The 13,704-nt window shown below is 38.5% G+C and overlaps 1 protein-coding gene across 2 annotated transcripts in view; it reads right to left on the bottom strand.

Moving 5' to 3' along the window:
• The window catches only part of gpr158a (G protein-coupled receptor 158a), a 93,410-nt gene that overhangs the window by 37,237 nt on the left and 42,469 nt on the right, over positions 1–13,704 (bottom strand). For both annotated transcript variants that reach the window (XM_004551870.4, XM_004551871.4), the window contains exons 3-5: positions 8,239–8,341; positions 4,024–4,250; positions 65–133 (exon numbers count right to left, since the gene is read on the bottom strand). In XM_004551870.4, the coding sequence (XP_004551927.1) occupies positions 65–133; positions 4,024–4,250; positions 8,239–8,341 (399 nt within the window). The remainder of the gene's footprint in view (positions 1–64; positions 134–4,023; positions 4,251–8,238; positions 8,342–13,704) is intronic.

Below are 13,704 nucleotides of genomic sequence, written 5' to 3' on the forward strand. Positions count from 1 at the left end.
TGCATGAAGAGATCCAAGGCTGCACGGCGACACATGCACAAGCTCACAAGAGTCTCAGGCTTACTGGAAAGTAGAGAAGCAGAGCCCCGCACAGGATGGCCTCCAGCAGGACAAGACCTGATGCTCTGATACTCTGTGGAAACACAAACACACAACAATTATTAAACTTCTGATTTATCGACCATTTAATATATAAGAAATCTGAGCACAAAATAGGAATAATATGTTTAGCCAACTGGTATCAAAGACATTCACAAGCTCAAGTTGTTCATCTTTTACTAGTACAGGGTGGTGGGACTAGTGGTGTTGTTGTGGCCCCAGGGAGATCAGTCAACACATCAAGCTATGATTATTTAACTTGAAATCTGTATAAAGCAGAGATGCAGAGAACCACAACAGCAGCCAAGTCCTGATTCTTTCAGTACCTGTGCCAAATACTCTCAGTCTGGTGACGAGAAAATATAGCAATAGCAAAATCAACTTGTAGCAGTGGACAGAGCAATATTAAACCATTAAACCAACCATTAAAGGATAAGGCAGCTCAGGAGAGACTGTTCTGGTGGAAAATTGTCGTTGGCCGATCCTCCAGGAAGGACCAAAGCCTTAACTAACTATTACTGAGGTTTTATTGGGGCCTTTTCACTGAAGAAAAATCCACCAAACAACCACATTTCAAAGCCATGCAATGGCCATAACACCAAAACAGTGATGTCAAAGAGACTCAAATGCCACATAAAGAGCAATTGTAGTGTTGGGTGGTTTGTCACTATGACCAACTTCAATTACATTACAAACAGATTGCAGAAGAAAGTTTTTCAGTTTTTAATATAAAAACATAAATGGACAGCTTTAATTGTGATGTGTGTGTACCGTAAACAGAAATAAACCAAATAACATGTACAGAACTGCCCACTTTTTAAAAGATATAACAGAAACAGGGTATCATTTAGGCGATTCTGTAAGCCAAAAAGTTTTTATTCACATTAAAAATGTATCACACAGCATGTCAAAATACTCAAGGCTGATTTAAAGAGGATGGAGGTTTGTTCCTTGTTACTTGAAAGAGGAGAAGAGCAAAGCAAAAGCTCCTCCCTTAAGCACTTTTTATAGAAGCATCCACCATTTGCAGGCGCTTTGTGTGCACCTCTTGTGTAAGATATTTAGCAACATATCGTCCTCTAATTGACAAGGCGCTTGAGGGGGGCTTTCAGAGAGCAGAGGACAGCTGTGCCACCCATTTAAAGATACATGCAAAAGAAAGCAAAAGGGCTCTCTTGGTGCACCAGATAAACTTATTTAATTAAATTGCATGAATGTAATTGAAAAGTCTGCAAAGAACTTTGAAACAAAATCTTAAACTTAGTTTAATGACATTAATTGGAATTATATAAGTAGCCTTTAAATTATGACAAAGCCCTGGAGTACCTGAAACATCCATCTGCTTTAATAATGGGGATGATCCTTTGATGAACTCTAGCCGTTGTAATGGCAGAGTCCTCGGGTGTGGAAGACAGAGCAGCTAGAAGTTCCTTTGTCAGGAATGTGGAGCATCTTCAGGCTAAACCTCAGATGTTTGATGCTCAATTCAAAGCTAGTAATTAAGACACTTAACTGACAGAAACAACGGGAGCAATGGGAGGCTGAAAAGTTCAGAGATTTAATTAGGTAGATGTTAAACTAAAGAAAAAATGTTTGAAATATTAACCATACAAAATCAAGTTTTGTGTCTTGACATGAATATATATTTATTTTTTTGTTCCAAAACACGAGACATTGTACGGTGTATTCAGGTAACACTGAACAGTGGGAGCAGTCGCAGTTTTCCCCATATGGTATCTCACTTTTTCTTATCCTGGAAAAGTACACAATACACACCCCGTCTCCTTCTGCTTTTTGTGGGAGTTTTTTCTTCCCACTGTCGCAGAAGGGTTACTTGATTGGGTTGTCTGGCTGTTGAGGTTTTCTCTCTAACATTGTAGGGTCTCACACCTGAGTTGGCTCCTGTAGTGAAATGAAACTGAATCTCCTGTTTGTCTGCTACGGTTTGCAGATCCCAGCAAGTGTAGCATCCTGAGTGTGTGTTGAGGTAGTTCTGTGTTTTGAGTCGCAAAGCTTTTGAATATTAGTATTAATATATAAAACACTCTGTTTCTAATGCATGTTTCATTTTCCGGCATATTAGAGCAGTGATGCTCAGACACCATCAACAAATTGAGTTGCTAGACTGATGAGGAATCTGTGTCATCAAAGTGCTGCTTAGTAAATGACTAAAATATAGTCTTGCTGATAACTAACAAATGTAACTCAATGCCCTCCACAGCATTCTGACGCTAGTCTAATTCTGGTACTTGAAAACTCCAGGACTGATTCCTGGAGGATCGATCTCTGTCTCTCTTCCACAGCATGTCTTTTATCCTGTCGTCCTTCTCTCACCCCAACTGGTCGCGGCAGTTGGCCGACCCTCGCTGATCCTGGTTCTGCCGGTGGTTTCTTCCTGTTACAAGGGAGTTTTTCCTCCCCACTGTCGCCAAAGTGCTTGCCCATAGGGAGTCATATGATTGTTGAGTTTTCTCTGTATGCATTATTGTAGGGTCTACCTTACAACATGAAGCGCCTTGAGGCGACTGTTGTTGTGATTTGGCGCTGGATAAATAAAATTGAATAAAATTGAGTTGAAAAGCCAAATCCCACTTTTAAAAAAGTAGTTACGTAGATCCAAGAAACAAAAGAATCACCAAAGAGATGCTACGAATTAGACTGAATTTGTAATTCGTGTAAGTAGTATGTACTACTTCATGTACGGAAAGTATAGACTTAGAGAGGGTTAGAGTCAGAGGTTACGGTTACATCACAATAACATGAAAAAATGAATGAGCTCTTTTGATCAACCACAAAATTTGTATAGGTATCCTCACCCAGGCAAAAAAAAAAGGACAACCGTTGTATTTGAACCCAAACCACAATCTTTTTCTAAACTTAACAGAATAGTTTTTTAAGCCTTTAAGTCCATTTAAAATCTCAAACCTGACTAAGTCTCTAAATTCCTCCACTACCAGCACATCCAGCCTGTTTTCTTTTTTTTTTTTTCACTTTTTAGATAGAAATTGAGATCTAGAAAGGCGATACAGTAGATACAATGAGATGAAACTAGGAGGAGGATGATCCACTGTGGCGACCCCTAAAGGGAGCAGCTGAAAGTAGTTTTGGGGCTTGTCAAATGAAAAAGCTCATTCAGGCAAAGAAAAACCAGACAAACACAAAAACAAAAATAAACGTGACTAATTCGCAAACTCATGCCATGCTCGAGTAAGAAACGAGTAAAATACAGTATTCTCCACGTTTGCTGATCATTCACTCTCTGTGACTGATTATAGGACCCCACCGTACCACAGGCAGCACTCTTGCATGAGCTAAATCTCAATCTTTACTTTGCATCACATCTTACATTCATACTCTTCTTTTTAAAGGTGCATGGTCTCAAGGTCATGTAAATAATGTAAAACTTAGTGAAGTTACTAAATTAAGCAGGGGATTTCAACCAGGTGTCATCATTCAAATATACATATAAACCACGCATCATAAGTAAAAGATTAAACAGATTGAATGGTGAGTGGTCTGATGTATGAATCAAAGTAAATGTGCTTTTGTGTTTGCAAACTTTGGTCGTGATCCAAGGTGGTGATTTTGACTTGATCTGAAGTGTTCGATTCATTTGAAATCATTTCAAAGCTTTATTGTGACCACCCACATTTGGAACTACTGTTTATTAGTTCGAGCGGGCTTTGATGACCATATGGCCTATAAAACATCAAACATGTTGATGTGATGTTGCAATTGTGAATTAAATTAGTGTAGATCTCTCTTATCCACTGTTGAGTCACAAAACTTTAGCTCTTCATGGCATTAATGACTACATTCTTGGTTTAAAACACATAAATATGATTATATTAAAGAAGAAGATGCCCTTTAATACCAATTCAAGATGACGTATCTGGAAAATCATTGTTTTATTATAACACCTACCTTATTCCTACGAAAGTGGTATATAAGGACCATGCTAATGAAGACGATCAGCATGCAGAGGCACTGGAAAGAGACCACAGCCATGCGAAGAGCGCCATCCTCTTGTACCACACAGGGGGTGTCATCTTTACAGTAGGCACAACCCTGCTGGCAAGGCAGGCAGTCACTGGAAGATCCCTCCTCTGTGTTGGGACTGCTATCTGCAGGTTTTCCCTTCCTCCCCATTCCTGTCAAAGAAAACATTGAAAAGAAGAAGTCCCAAAATCTTAAATACTCAAAGAAACAAACACTAAATAAAAACTCTCACAGGCTGATTTCATATTTTTTGTGTGTTCCAGGACAATTATAGCTACATTTTTAATAATAATAAAAAATAAATAAACGGCCCGAAATACTGACACAATAACCCCGCCAACAATTTTCTGCAACTGAAGTTCATTTAGGCTAAAGTAGCACATAAATTAGTGCATTTAATAAAAATTAAAAATACTAAAAAATATCTGAATTCAAGAGCACAATGTGCTGAATAAATACATTTCTGAAATATTAAATGCAATTCCAACAGCTAAAAGTCACGGATAAATATTTAATGGATAAAATGACAAATAAGTTTAGCTTATTCAGTTGGCTAACAATAGAAATGAATTATGAAATATAATGAAGTAAACGTTGTACTCTTAGTTTATAAAGCAAAACAAAAGAAAGATCAACAGTTGAAAAATGCTAGAATTAATGGTGGGACTGATAAGTTGTTAACTTAAAATAAATGAGCTAGATGATAAACTGTCGTGTGAAAAAGAAAGTACGCACTCAAGTTTTAAGTTTTTACGTATCAGGACATAAAAAGAGATCATCTGGTCCTTAAGAGGTTCAAAAACTGGTTAAATATAACCTCAGATAAACAACAGGGCAACATATTACACAATGTTACAGAATATTTAACAAAAAAATGAATGTGTGAAAAAACTATGTACACCCTTCCTCCATCCATAGGAATCAAGAGGGTAAATAGCATTTCTGCTAATCAGATGCAGATCATCGTAAACAAGTCTGAGCAGCTCTATAAAAGTAAAGAAGGCCATCATTGTACACTAAGAAAGATTATTCACAAGTGAAAAACATTCAAGACAGTTGCCATCTCTTACCAGGAGTGGACATTCAAGAAAATTCACCCCTAGATCAGACTGTGCAATGCTCAGAGAAACTCCAAAAACCCAAGAACTACAAAGCTTTGTCCAAATTTGTTCATGCAACATGACAATGATGAGCAAATCCACATCAGAACAGCTGGAAAAGAAATCAAGGTAATGCCATGGCCTTAAGAGAGCTGTGCATAAACAAATGCCTTTAATAGAAATTATTTAATAGAAAACACATAACAAATAGAATACCCATACGCTATAAAATAAATCAGAATATAAAAAAGTACATTTATTAATATGGTAACACAATCTGACAGAGTTAGTTAGCTAGAAACAGAACTAGAAAATCAGTTTGCCAGTTGGTTGAAATTTTTTGCTAAAGTTGAATGAATGAATTTGAAACAATAATCAATAGTGTAGTTAAAATATTGGTTGAATGGTTTGATCGCTTTGTTATAGGTAAATATAAAGATAAAAGACTGTAACATCTACTTTCACTGAATTAGGTTTTACACAACTACCCTTGACCTGTAAATCTTTTTGATTTGTATATGTGTTTTTTTTTTTGTTTTTTTACTCAATAATTTGACATTCGACATCATATTTTGAAGAAGATAGGAACAGATGGTACAGCAACTGTCATTTAAATTTTCCTTGTTATTGAATTTTCCTCCAGATCTGTCCAGATGAAGTGCGTCAGTGGCAGAGTGAATCCCAACTGTATATATACTCTTCTTCGTCTCTGACCTTACAAGAAGCCATCGACACTGTGTCAACAAAAGGGAGATGGATCTCTGTGTGTGAACATGGAAAGTCAACACTGCTCAACCCTGTTCAGTCACAGGCATATCATACAAGGCTGATGACTTCAGCTCCCTAATAAAAACACACACAAAGACTTTTTTTTAAAAACTTTTTTGGTTTATCCTACCAGGACCAGAGAAGCTGTGAAATGTTTTTGAATGAAGCGTAGTATAAACTAACTATAACCACTTCAAAAGTAGCTGTTTTTTATTTGCTCAAATACATTGGTCACATTGGGAAGTAGCAAAAACTTACGCAAACTTAAGAAAAAAACTCTCTCTCAGGGTAAAGTAAGGTAAAAAAAACAAAAAACTAAACAAACCCAGGGGGACAACAAGGAGGAAGTGGACTTGTTATTGGCTTGTATAGAAATCCCCTGAGAGATGCCCATGTGGTTGGATAGATAACACATTTTGGACTTATAGAGCTTTTATAGAGGCTTTATTGGAAGCAGGCATTGTCTCAGAGATTTGCAGGGATTTTGCCTTTAAAAAGAAACTGGCCTATTTTTCAAAGCTATGACTCGGCACATCATTGATCCCTTCAAAAGGAGTACTTATCTCGGTAGCATTGAGTCATTTCCTTTAGCTCATTCTCAGTGGTTTGTTGCTGCTACGTTTGAGTGACAGTCAAAGGAAATGCAGCTACAGTAACCTCTCTCCCATATTTATATGCAAGATACACAATGTAAGATCACTGTGAGAGAAAGGGAAGAGAGTTGCACAGGCTTCCTCTGCAGGAGTGTCAGTGATGTCCCCTTGTGGATTAACAGGCTTGTTATTGGCCCCATGGTGGGCCAAACTGCAGCACAACGCCTCGCTAACAGGCTTGCTTTTCCTCTCTATTGCTGGGTTAACAAAGATGCACACACACTGAGCTTTCATGCAGATTTGAACACTTGCACATGCAAGTTTGTGTGCCTTCGCAGCACAGCAAACAACACAAATTGGCTAAATCAGACAGAACATATATTTAGCTCTCTGTGCACGAAGTGTGACGTTTTAGAGTAAAAAATGGATGCAATAAGATGGTGGAAAAATCTGAGTGAAGGAAGGTAAGGGGGAGGGAAATGGATGAGAATGGGGGTAAAATTGAAACAGACGCACGAGAACACGCTGTATGAGGTTTGAGTGGGATGAGGCAGGAGGGAAAGTGGATTGAAATGAAAGTATGGCACAGAAAGTGATGGAGGGCAGGTGAAAACCACTGGGGTTCTGTGTCTGCAAAAGCCTTTTTTAATTAACTCACAGCAGACAGAATAAACTGGAGAAAGTCGCTACCATTAAAAAGATATTTCCCTTCTCGAACCAGATTAGCCTCCCCAGGTACTGGGGCTACTTCAATTTTCAGACAGGGCGGATACGGTTATCGCAAATAGCTGACGGTCTTCGTCATAAAGTGCAGCTTTTAGCAGAGTCAGAATTAATAAAATGAACTTATTGTTAATTCATCTGCTCTATTTTAGTGAGAGAAAAAAGGATGATTATGTGGAAACATTTTAAAATTTCCAAACATTTGCTGCCCAACTGCTTGAAAAATCTGATGCTAAATAATAATTTTTTACCTTTGTGTCTCCTGTGCTTTTTACTTCCTGTTCCGCTAATTACCCGCTCTCACCTGCCTCTCATTGTGCAATCAGTCCTGTGTGTCTACATATAATCCTCCCTTCACCTTCATCAAGACGTCAGTTTTCCCCCCATGTTTTACTGGTTCTTAGTGTCTGGATACGCCCTGTTTAGTCCAGTGACTGCAGTGGACATTGTTTTTTTCAGATTTTTGCCAATTAAGGCACTTCTTTTTCATTGTTATTCCACCAAACTCTACATTCTGCACTCAGCTCTTCTCTTCACCTCAGTCCAGGACAAAGGTTTTAACTGTGGACGTTGCAAATCAAAAAGTACGATAAACACAACTTACCAATCCTTCAGTTTACTCACATTTGTCAGATCTTTCAGCCACGTTTCATGGACTGCTGTGGCGTTTAGTCAGTAAGAAAATTTCCAGACAATTTCCAGAAAATATTAAATGCCATCAAACATTTTGATATGCACAGAAGTAACTAATATATTTAACAAAGGTGAATTAAAGCCAGGGTATAATTGGGCACATACTGGCTATAATGTACGCACTTCCACCTGTGATTTCCCTGCTTTAAGTCGTAGGGTTGTTCATTGTTAGCATGTTTAGCAACACTTAAACGCAGCCACATGAATAAAGTCTGCATACAAAGGAACAATCATCTTACAGTGACTGATTTGCCATTACTTACTTGTAAAACCATTGACAGCTACTCTGTTGGGATGATAGAAACCTTTCCTGCAGTGGCACTTGTACTTGTCCAAGACAAATCCGTGACCACGGATCGGCAAACACTGAGAAGAGAAGACCAGAGACAAAAATGAGTGCAGTTTAAGCTAGAATAAGTTTTACAATCAACAGCGTTTAATCGTGACATCTTGTAATGCAGACACAGACGTGAAAACTATTAAAATATGTCAATACCAAAGCAAAAAGTAAAGCCCGCAAACCACATTCAGCAAACAGACTGAGATCAAGTGCCTTGCGGGAGGGACACGGGTCTAATTATTTAAGTTGTGAGATTCCTCTTTCTGTCTAACTGTGCCTCCTCGTCTCTCCATATTAAATTAGTAAAGCCTCTTCCATTTGATTGAACGTGTGATAGGAAGTAGACTGAGAAGAGCAGAGAAAAACACGAGGGGCGTCAGGGGGCACCCTTGGCAGACTTTGTGTGCTGTTTGCCAAATTACAAGACATAATTAATAGCTAAATTAAGAACAGACTTATTTGCCTGATTAAAGAATCGCCATTAATTCTATTTCTTGTGGGAATGAGATTTCATCATCTCCCCAGTACAAACACATTTTCCCCTCTCATTCTTGCTCTCCTTCAAAAACTCCTTTACTGTTTTTTTTTTTTTCTCCACACAACGTGAACATGTTTTTCTAAACCAAGACGATAATGACTTATGAATCCAAAGAAACGACAAGAGGCCCAGAATAGCAACGGTACTTTAGCTGACACTTGACACGCTATGAAGTGTTTGTGACCTGACTGAGAGATCTAGAGGAAAGGCCGGTGGCAACGTCAAAATGAAGCACCAGTCACTGTGATGCTCTTCACAGCGGACTGGACTCGGCATGTCTTGAGAGGCTGCTATTTCTGACTGTCTCTCAAGGTCCTTGGTGAGGGCTGAATGCATTTTTCAGTCCGAGAGTGTGCGCTCCTCAGTCGAAGCCTTGAGAGGCCAGCCAGGACTCAAAAGCCCAAGGTAATTACCAGGTTACTATTCAGTGGACAACTTCCTCAAGTAAATTCCACTGAAGAGGCCAAAGTATATGAAGTGACTCTTCACTAATCTGTCGAAGACGACTTGTCGTTTTAGTGGTGAGACCCTAGAAAGACCCTCAATCTGACACCCGTGAATCTGATTTTCCTCACCACTGTACTCAAACACTATATAATACCCACACGGCTCGTAACGAAGTAGATGCTTATTTCAAGACATACCCTCTATGTCACGTATCTGTCAAGTATTGGCGGAGAGACGACCCAAATGCAGGTAAAAATCATTAGAGAGCATGTCTTTATCAGCTAGAAAAACACACGGTCCGAAAGAGAAAACAAAACAGAATCACTAGGTGCTGTCTAGTATTTATAAAATGTCCTCCCACTTCCTTTACCCAAATCCATTTACCTGGAAAATGTCAAGAAATGTATAAAGTTATATGCACATAGCATTATATTTTAGTATATTATAGTATATTTATATTTTAGAATCCTTAACAACATGGCGACAAATCTCATCTGTGTTGCAGCATCAACAGAAAATGCACACCCTGCGTGATCTCACTTTGTTGTTTGAGCCAGGCCATATAAACAAGAACCACCAGTGAAAAACGTCAATTTATCCCAACAGCTGGAATTTTAAAGGAAAAGGAAGACGTGCTTGGATGAGGAAATCAATTAAAGGCAATCCCAAAGACTAAAAATACAATGACAACCTGAATCTTCAAAGATGACAACAATCTGTTTTGATAAGAAGCAGAGTTATTCACAGGAGCCTAATGTTCATAGTTCAGCTGTGGGCTTAACATAGCGACTTGTTGAAGGTTTATTATGGCTGCCAAACAGTTAGGAACCTTTCTGGGCACATTTGACTGTTTGAAACAAAAATGAAACATAAGCAAAAGCAGACAATCAGAAAGGAGGGAAAAGAACAAAAGCAGGAAATAAAAGAGCTGAGGAACCAAACCTTCAAAGTAAAACAGGAAGTAACCAAAAGATAACTAATTAACCACAAGGTATCACGACAGATAAAGGGGAACGCAGAAAGTAGAAAATAACACTAGAGACAACCGAACACTAACAGAACTGCTGACATTTTGTTATATATTTTATGCTATTAGTGTCACATGCTTTGAATATATTCCCCCATCATGCTTTTTTAAGCGCTCTTCCACCAGTCATGTTCATGGGGAATAAAAATGCCCAGAGTTTTTCTTTAAAATAAGTTTTACAGTAGCTTCTGTTAATTTTTGTTTATGCACAGACTGTGTATTGAAGGGTGTAGCCACAGTGATATGATTCACTGGTTTGTGAAGCTCCATCTGGAAGCCTTAAACTAAGTATTAAACACTCTGTTTTGAAAACAGACATATGAAGCTAGAGCTGACTGTCAAACTACAGTTTGACACTGCATGCTCATACCGTAGCAACTTCTCATTCAGAAAGTAGCCATGCCCGAAAGCATTCCCTGCTGCTGTCATCTGGTTCTCTCTGAAGAGCAACGTTAGTTACCCAATAAACATCATGTTATATTTAGTAAGATTTGAAACTAGTGACCACAAAGAAAATAGACCAAATGTTCATTAGCAAAGTGTTTAGTGTGGCTATAGAAAACGTGACCATCAGTCTTTATGTAGCCAGAGGAGTTGCCCCCAGCTGGTCAGCTACAATAGAGGTGCGACTCCTTAGCCATCCTTTATTTACAGTCTGTGGGTTTGTTGTTATACTGTTGACTAAAGGATATTTTAAACCTCACTAGAAATAAATTATTTTATAGTGAAAGGCAGGTATATTTTGTAAAATTTAGTTACAGTGAAGATCACACAGAATTATCACCCAACCTGCACAGCATTTTAGCATCTTTAGCTCAGTGTGGTTGTTTAGTGAGAAGTTCTAGAGGTCCATCTGTGCAGCTCCAAAGAGTGTATGAACAGAGTTAGTGACTTGTTGTGTTTCACGTAAAGAGTGCTGCAGGAGCTTATGAATCAGTTTTGGAGTTAAGTACATCAGGTCTGACTCAGAGAAGTGACTCCAAATAGTAAATGGTAAATGAGTAATTATCTTAATATGCCACTCCATTATCTTACAAACTTGTTAACTTGTAATAACATATGCAAACAAGAGCACAGATACTCTAGAGAACAATGAGGGAGAAGAATATAGTTCATTATTATAAAAGTCTTACAGATGCAGAATTTGATTACTTTCTTTTGTAAAACTGCATTTTACTGATACCTTGTTTTGTACTTAATAAAATCGAGGCTTATGCAGCTTATGGACCTGATTTTTCTTTGCTTATTATTGGCTTGAAATGACAGCCAGAGGTAACTGCAAACTGCCAAGTCACTCAAAACCAGAGACTCAGATTGGACATTGATGAGTAAAATGAATGAGCGCATAAATAAGGTGCTTAGGAAGCTGTTTGGATTTCACTGGATAGTTTTAGCTCCGCACTGTCTAGAGACCAAAAAAAAATCACAGAATTGAATCTGTAAAGCAGATGATTCGCCATATTGGCGAGTTGTCCATCTTTCATCTGAATCCACCTGCTCTTGCTTTAAATGAGGACTGTGGAACAACAAAAAGTCTGGTAACTGATTTCCCCACTGATTCTCCAAAAGTCACTACCTCAGGACAGGTTCATCGTGCTACAGCTACTGCCTGCCACTGTTAATATTCCCACCTGATGGAGACACTAGGAGAAACTGTCAGAGACAGGTGTGTGTGTGTGTGTGTGTGTGTGTGTGTGTGTGTGTGTGTGTGTGTGTGTGTGTGTGTGTGTGTGTGTGTGTGTGTGTGTGTGTGTGTCAGCATGCATATTTTTAGTGTGTGTGACAGGGGGAGCCAGGAATAGCCCTGGCAGTACATCCCATTCCTGCCTGCTGTGGTGACTGATGCAGGGGCTCAGATGTGGAGTTTGTTGAAGGGAGAAGCAGTCCACCTCTGAGCTACCTGCCATCAATCACATGTGATCTCAGGCAGAAGACTGGTACATTTCAAAGGACTGTAAAATGCAAAGCCACAAGAAATCTTTCATCTTAAAAAAACAAGATAATGTTCTTAAAAAATTAGTCATAAAACAGTAATTGTATCTTTTACATTGTTTTATGAACCATATTGACAATAGGTACAACTGTTCCTCTGCTCGTTAATCCAAATATCTAATCAGCCAATAGCACGGCAGCAAGTCAGTGCAATTAGGCATGTAGACATAGTTAGGATGTCTTACTGAATGTCAAACTGAGCATCAGGATGCAGCAGAAAGGTCATTTAAATGACTTTTAAACAGCATTTCAGAAACTGCTTATTTGCTGGGATTTTCCAACACAACCAACTTCAGGGTTTAAAGAGAAAATATCCAGTGAGCAGCAGGTCTCTGAGCTAAAATGTGTTATCAGTCAAGGTCAGAGTAGAATAGCTAGACTTCATCAAGCTGAAATAACCACTCGTTGCAAACCAAGGTTTGCAGAAGAGCATCTCTGAATACATAACCCATTTAAAGCTGAAGCAGATGGACCACAAGCAGCAGAAGACCACACTGGGTGTCACTCTCTGCACAACCTAAGCCCAAAACTGGACTCTCTGATGAGCTGATGACCATGCCACACATGTCACACTGTACTCAAATGGCCTTCACGGTCACCAGATCTGAATCCAGTAGAGGATTTTTGGGATGTGGTGGAACAGGAGATTCGCATTATCACGTGCAGCCAAAAAATCTGCAGCTACTGTGTGAAGCTTTGATCTCAATATTGACCTAAATCTCTGAGGAATGTTTCCAGCTCCTTGTTGAATCTATCCAATGAAGAATCAAGACTGGAGGGGTTCAATCTGGTACCAGCAAAGCAGCTGTGCAGCAAGATGCAGTAAACACTTTAGGTTTGCAAATAATGATGAATATTGTAAAATATTAACATGGGGCTATAATTCTTTCCCTTATATACACTGTTACAATGGTGGACGCTCACATAGGGTAAAGTCATCCTTATGAGTAAAACTGAAAATGAGTGAAAATGAACACATCTTTCAAAATGTTTTATGGAGATGTGCACAATTCTAAGTTACCAAGAATATGACTTTTAGCAAGAAACAATTACCTGAGCCTATCACTGACAGAATATTGTCTAAGATCAACGCAGTATATTTGAAATTTAAGTCTTGGAACAATTAGTCAAATTGAAGATCATCTAGTTAAAATACCAAGCATTATGTACATGCATCTCATCAAATGTGTTTGAAATGTTTTCGAGTTTCAAGGGTTTTTTTGTGATGTAGAACGTTTTATGATGTAACTGACTAAACAACTGATTGCTGGAGGAAAGTATTTGCAGATAAATCAATAAAAGGAGGCTTTCAAATATAAATATATCACTGCCATTGTCTATTTTGCATTCTGTTATGTAGGCTAAATCTTCTCTGCTTATAAAAC

This window comes from Maylandia zebra, linkage group LG9, assembly GCF_041146795.1.
Source record: "Maylandia zebra isolate NMK-2024a linkage group LG9, Mzebra_GT3a, whole genome shotgun sequence".
Taxonomy (NCBI): domain Eukaryota; kingdom Metazoa; phylum Chordata; class Actinopteri; order Cichliformes; family Cichlidae; genus Maylandia; species Maylandia zebra.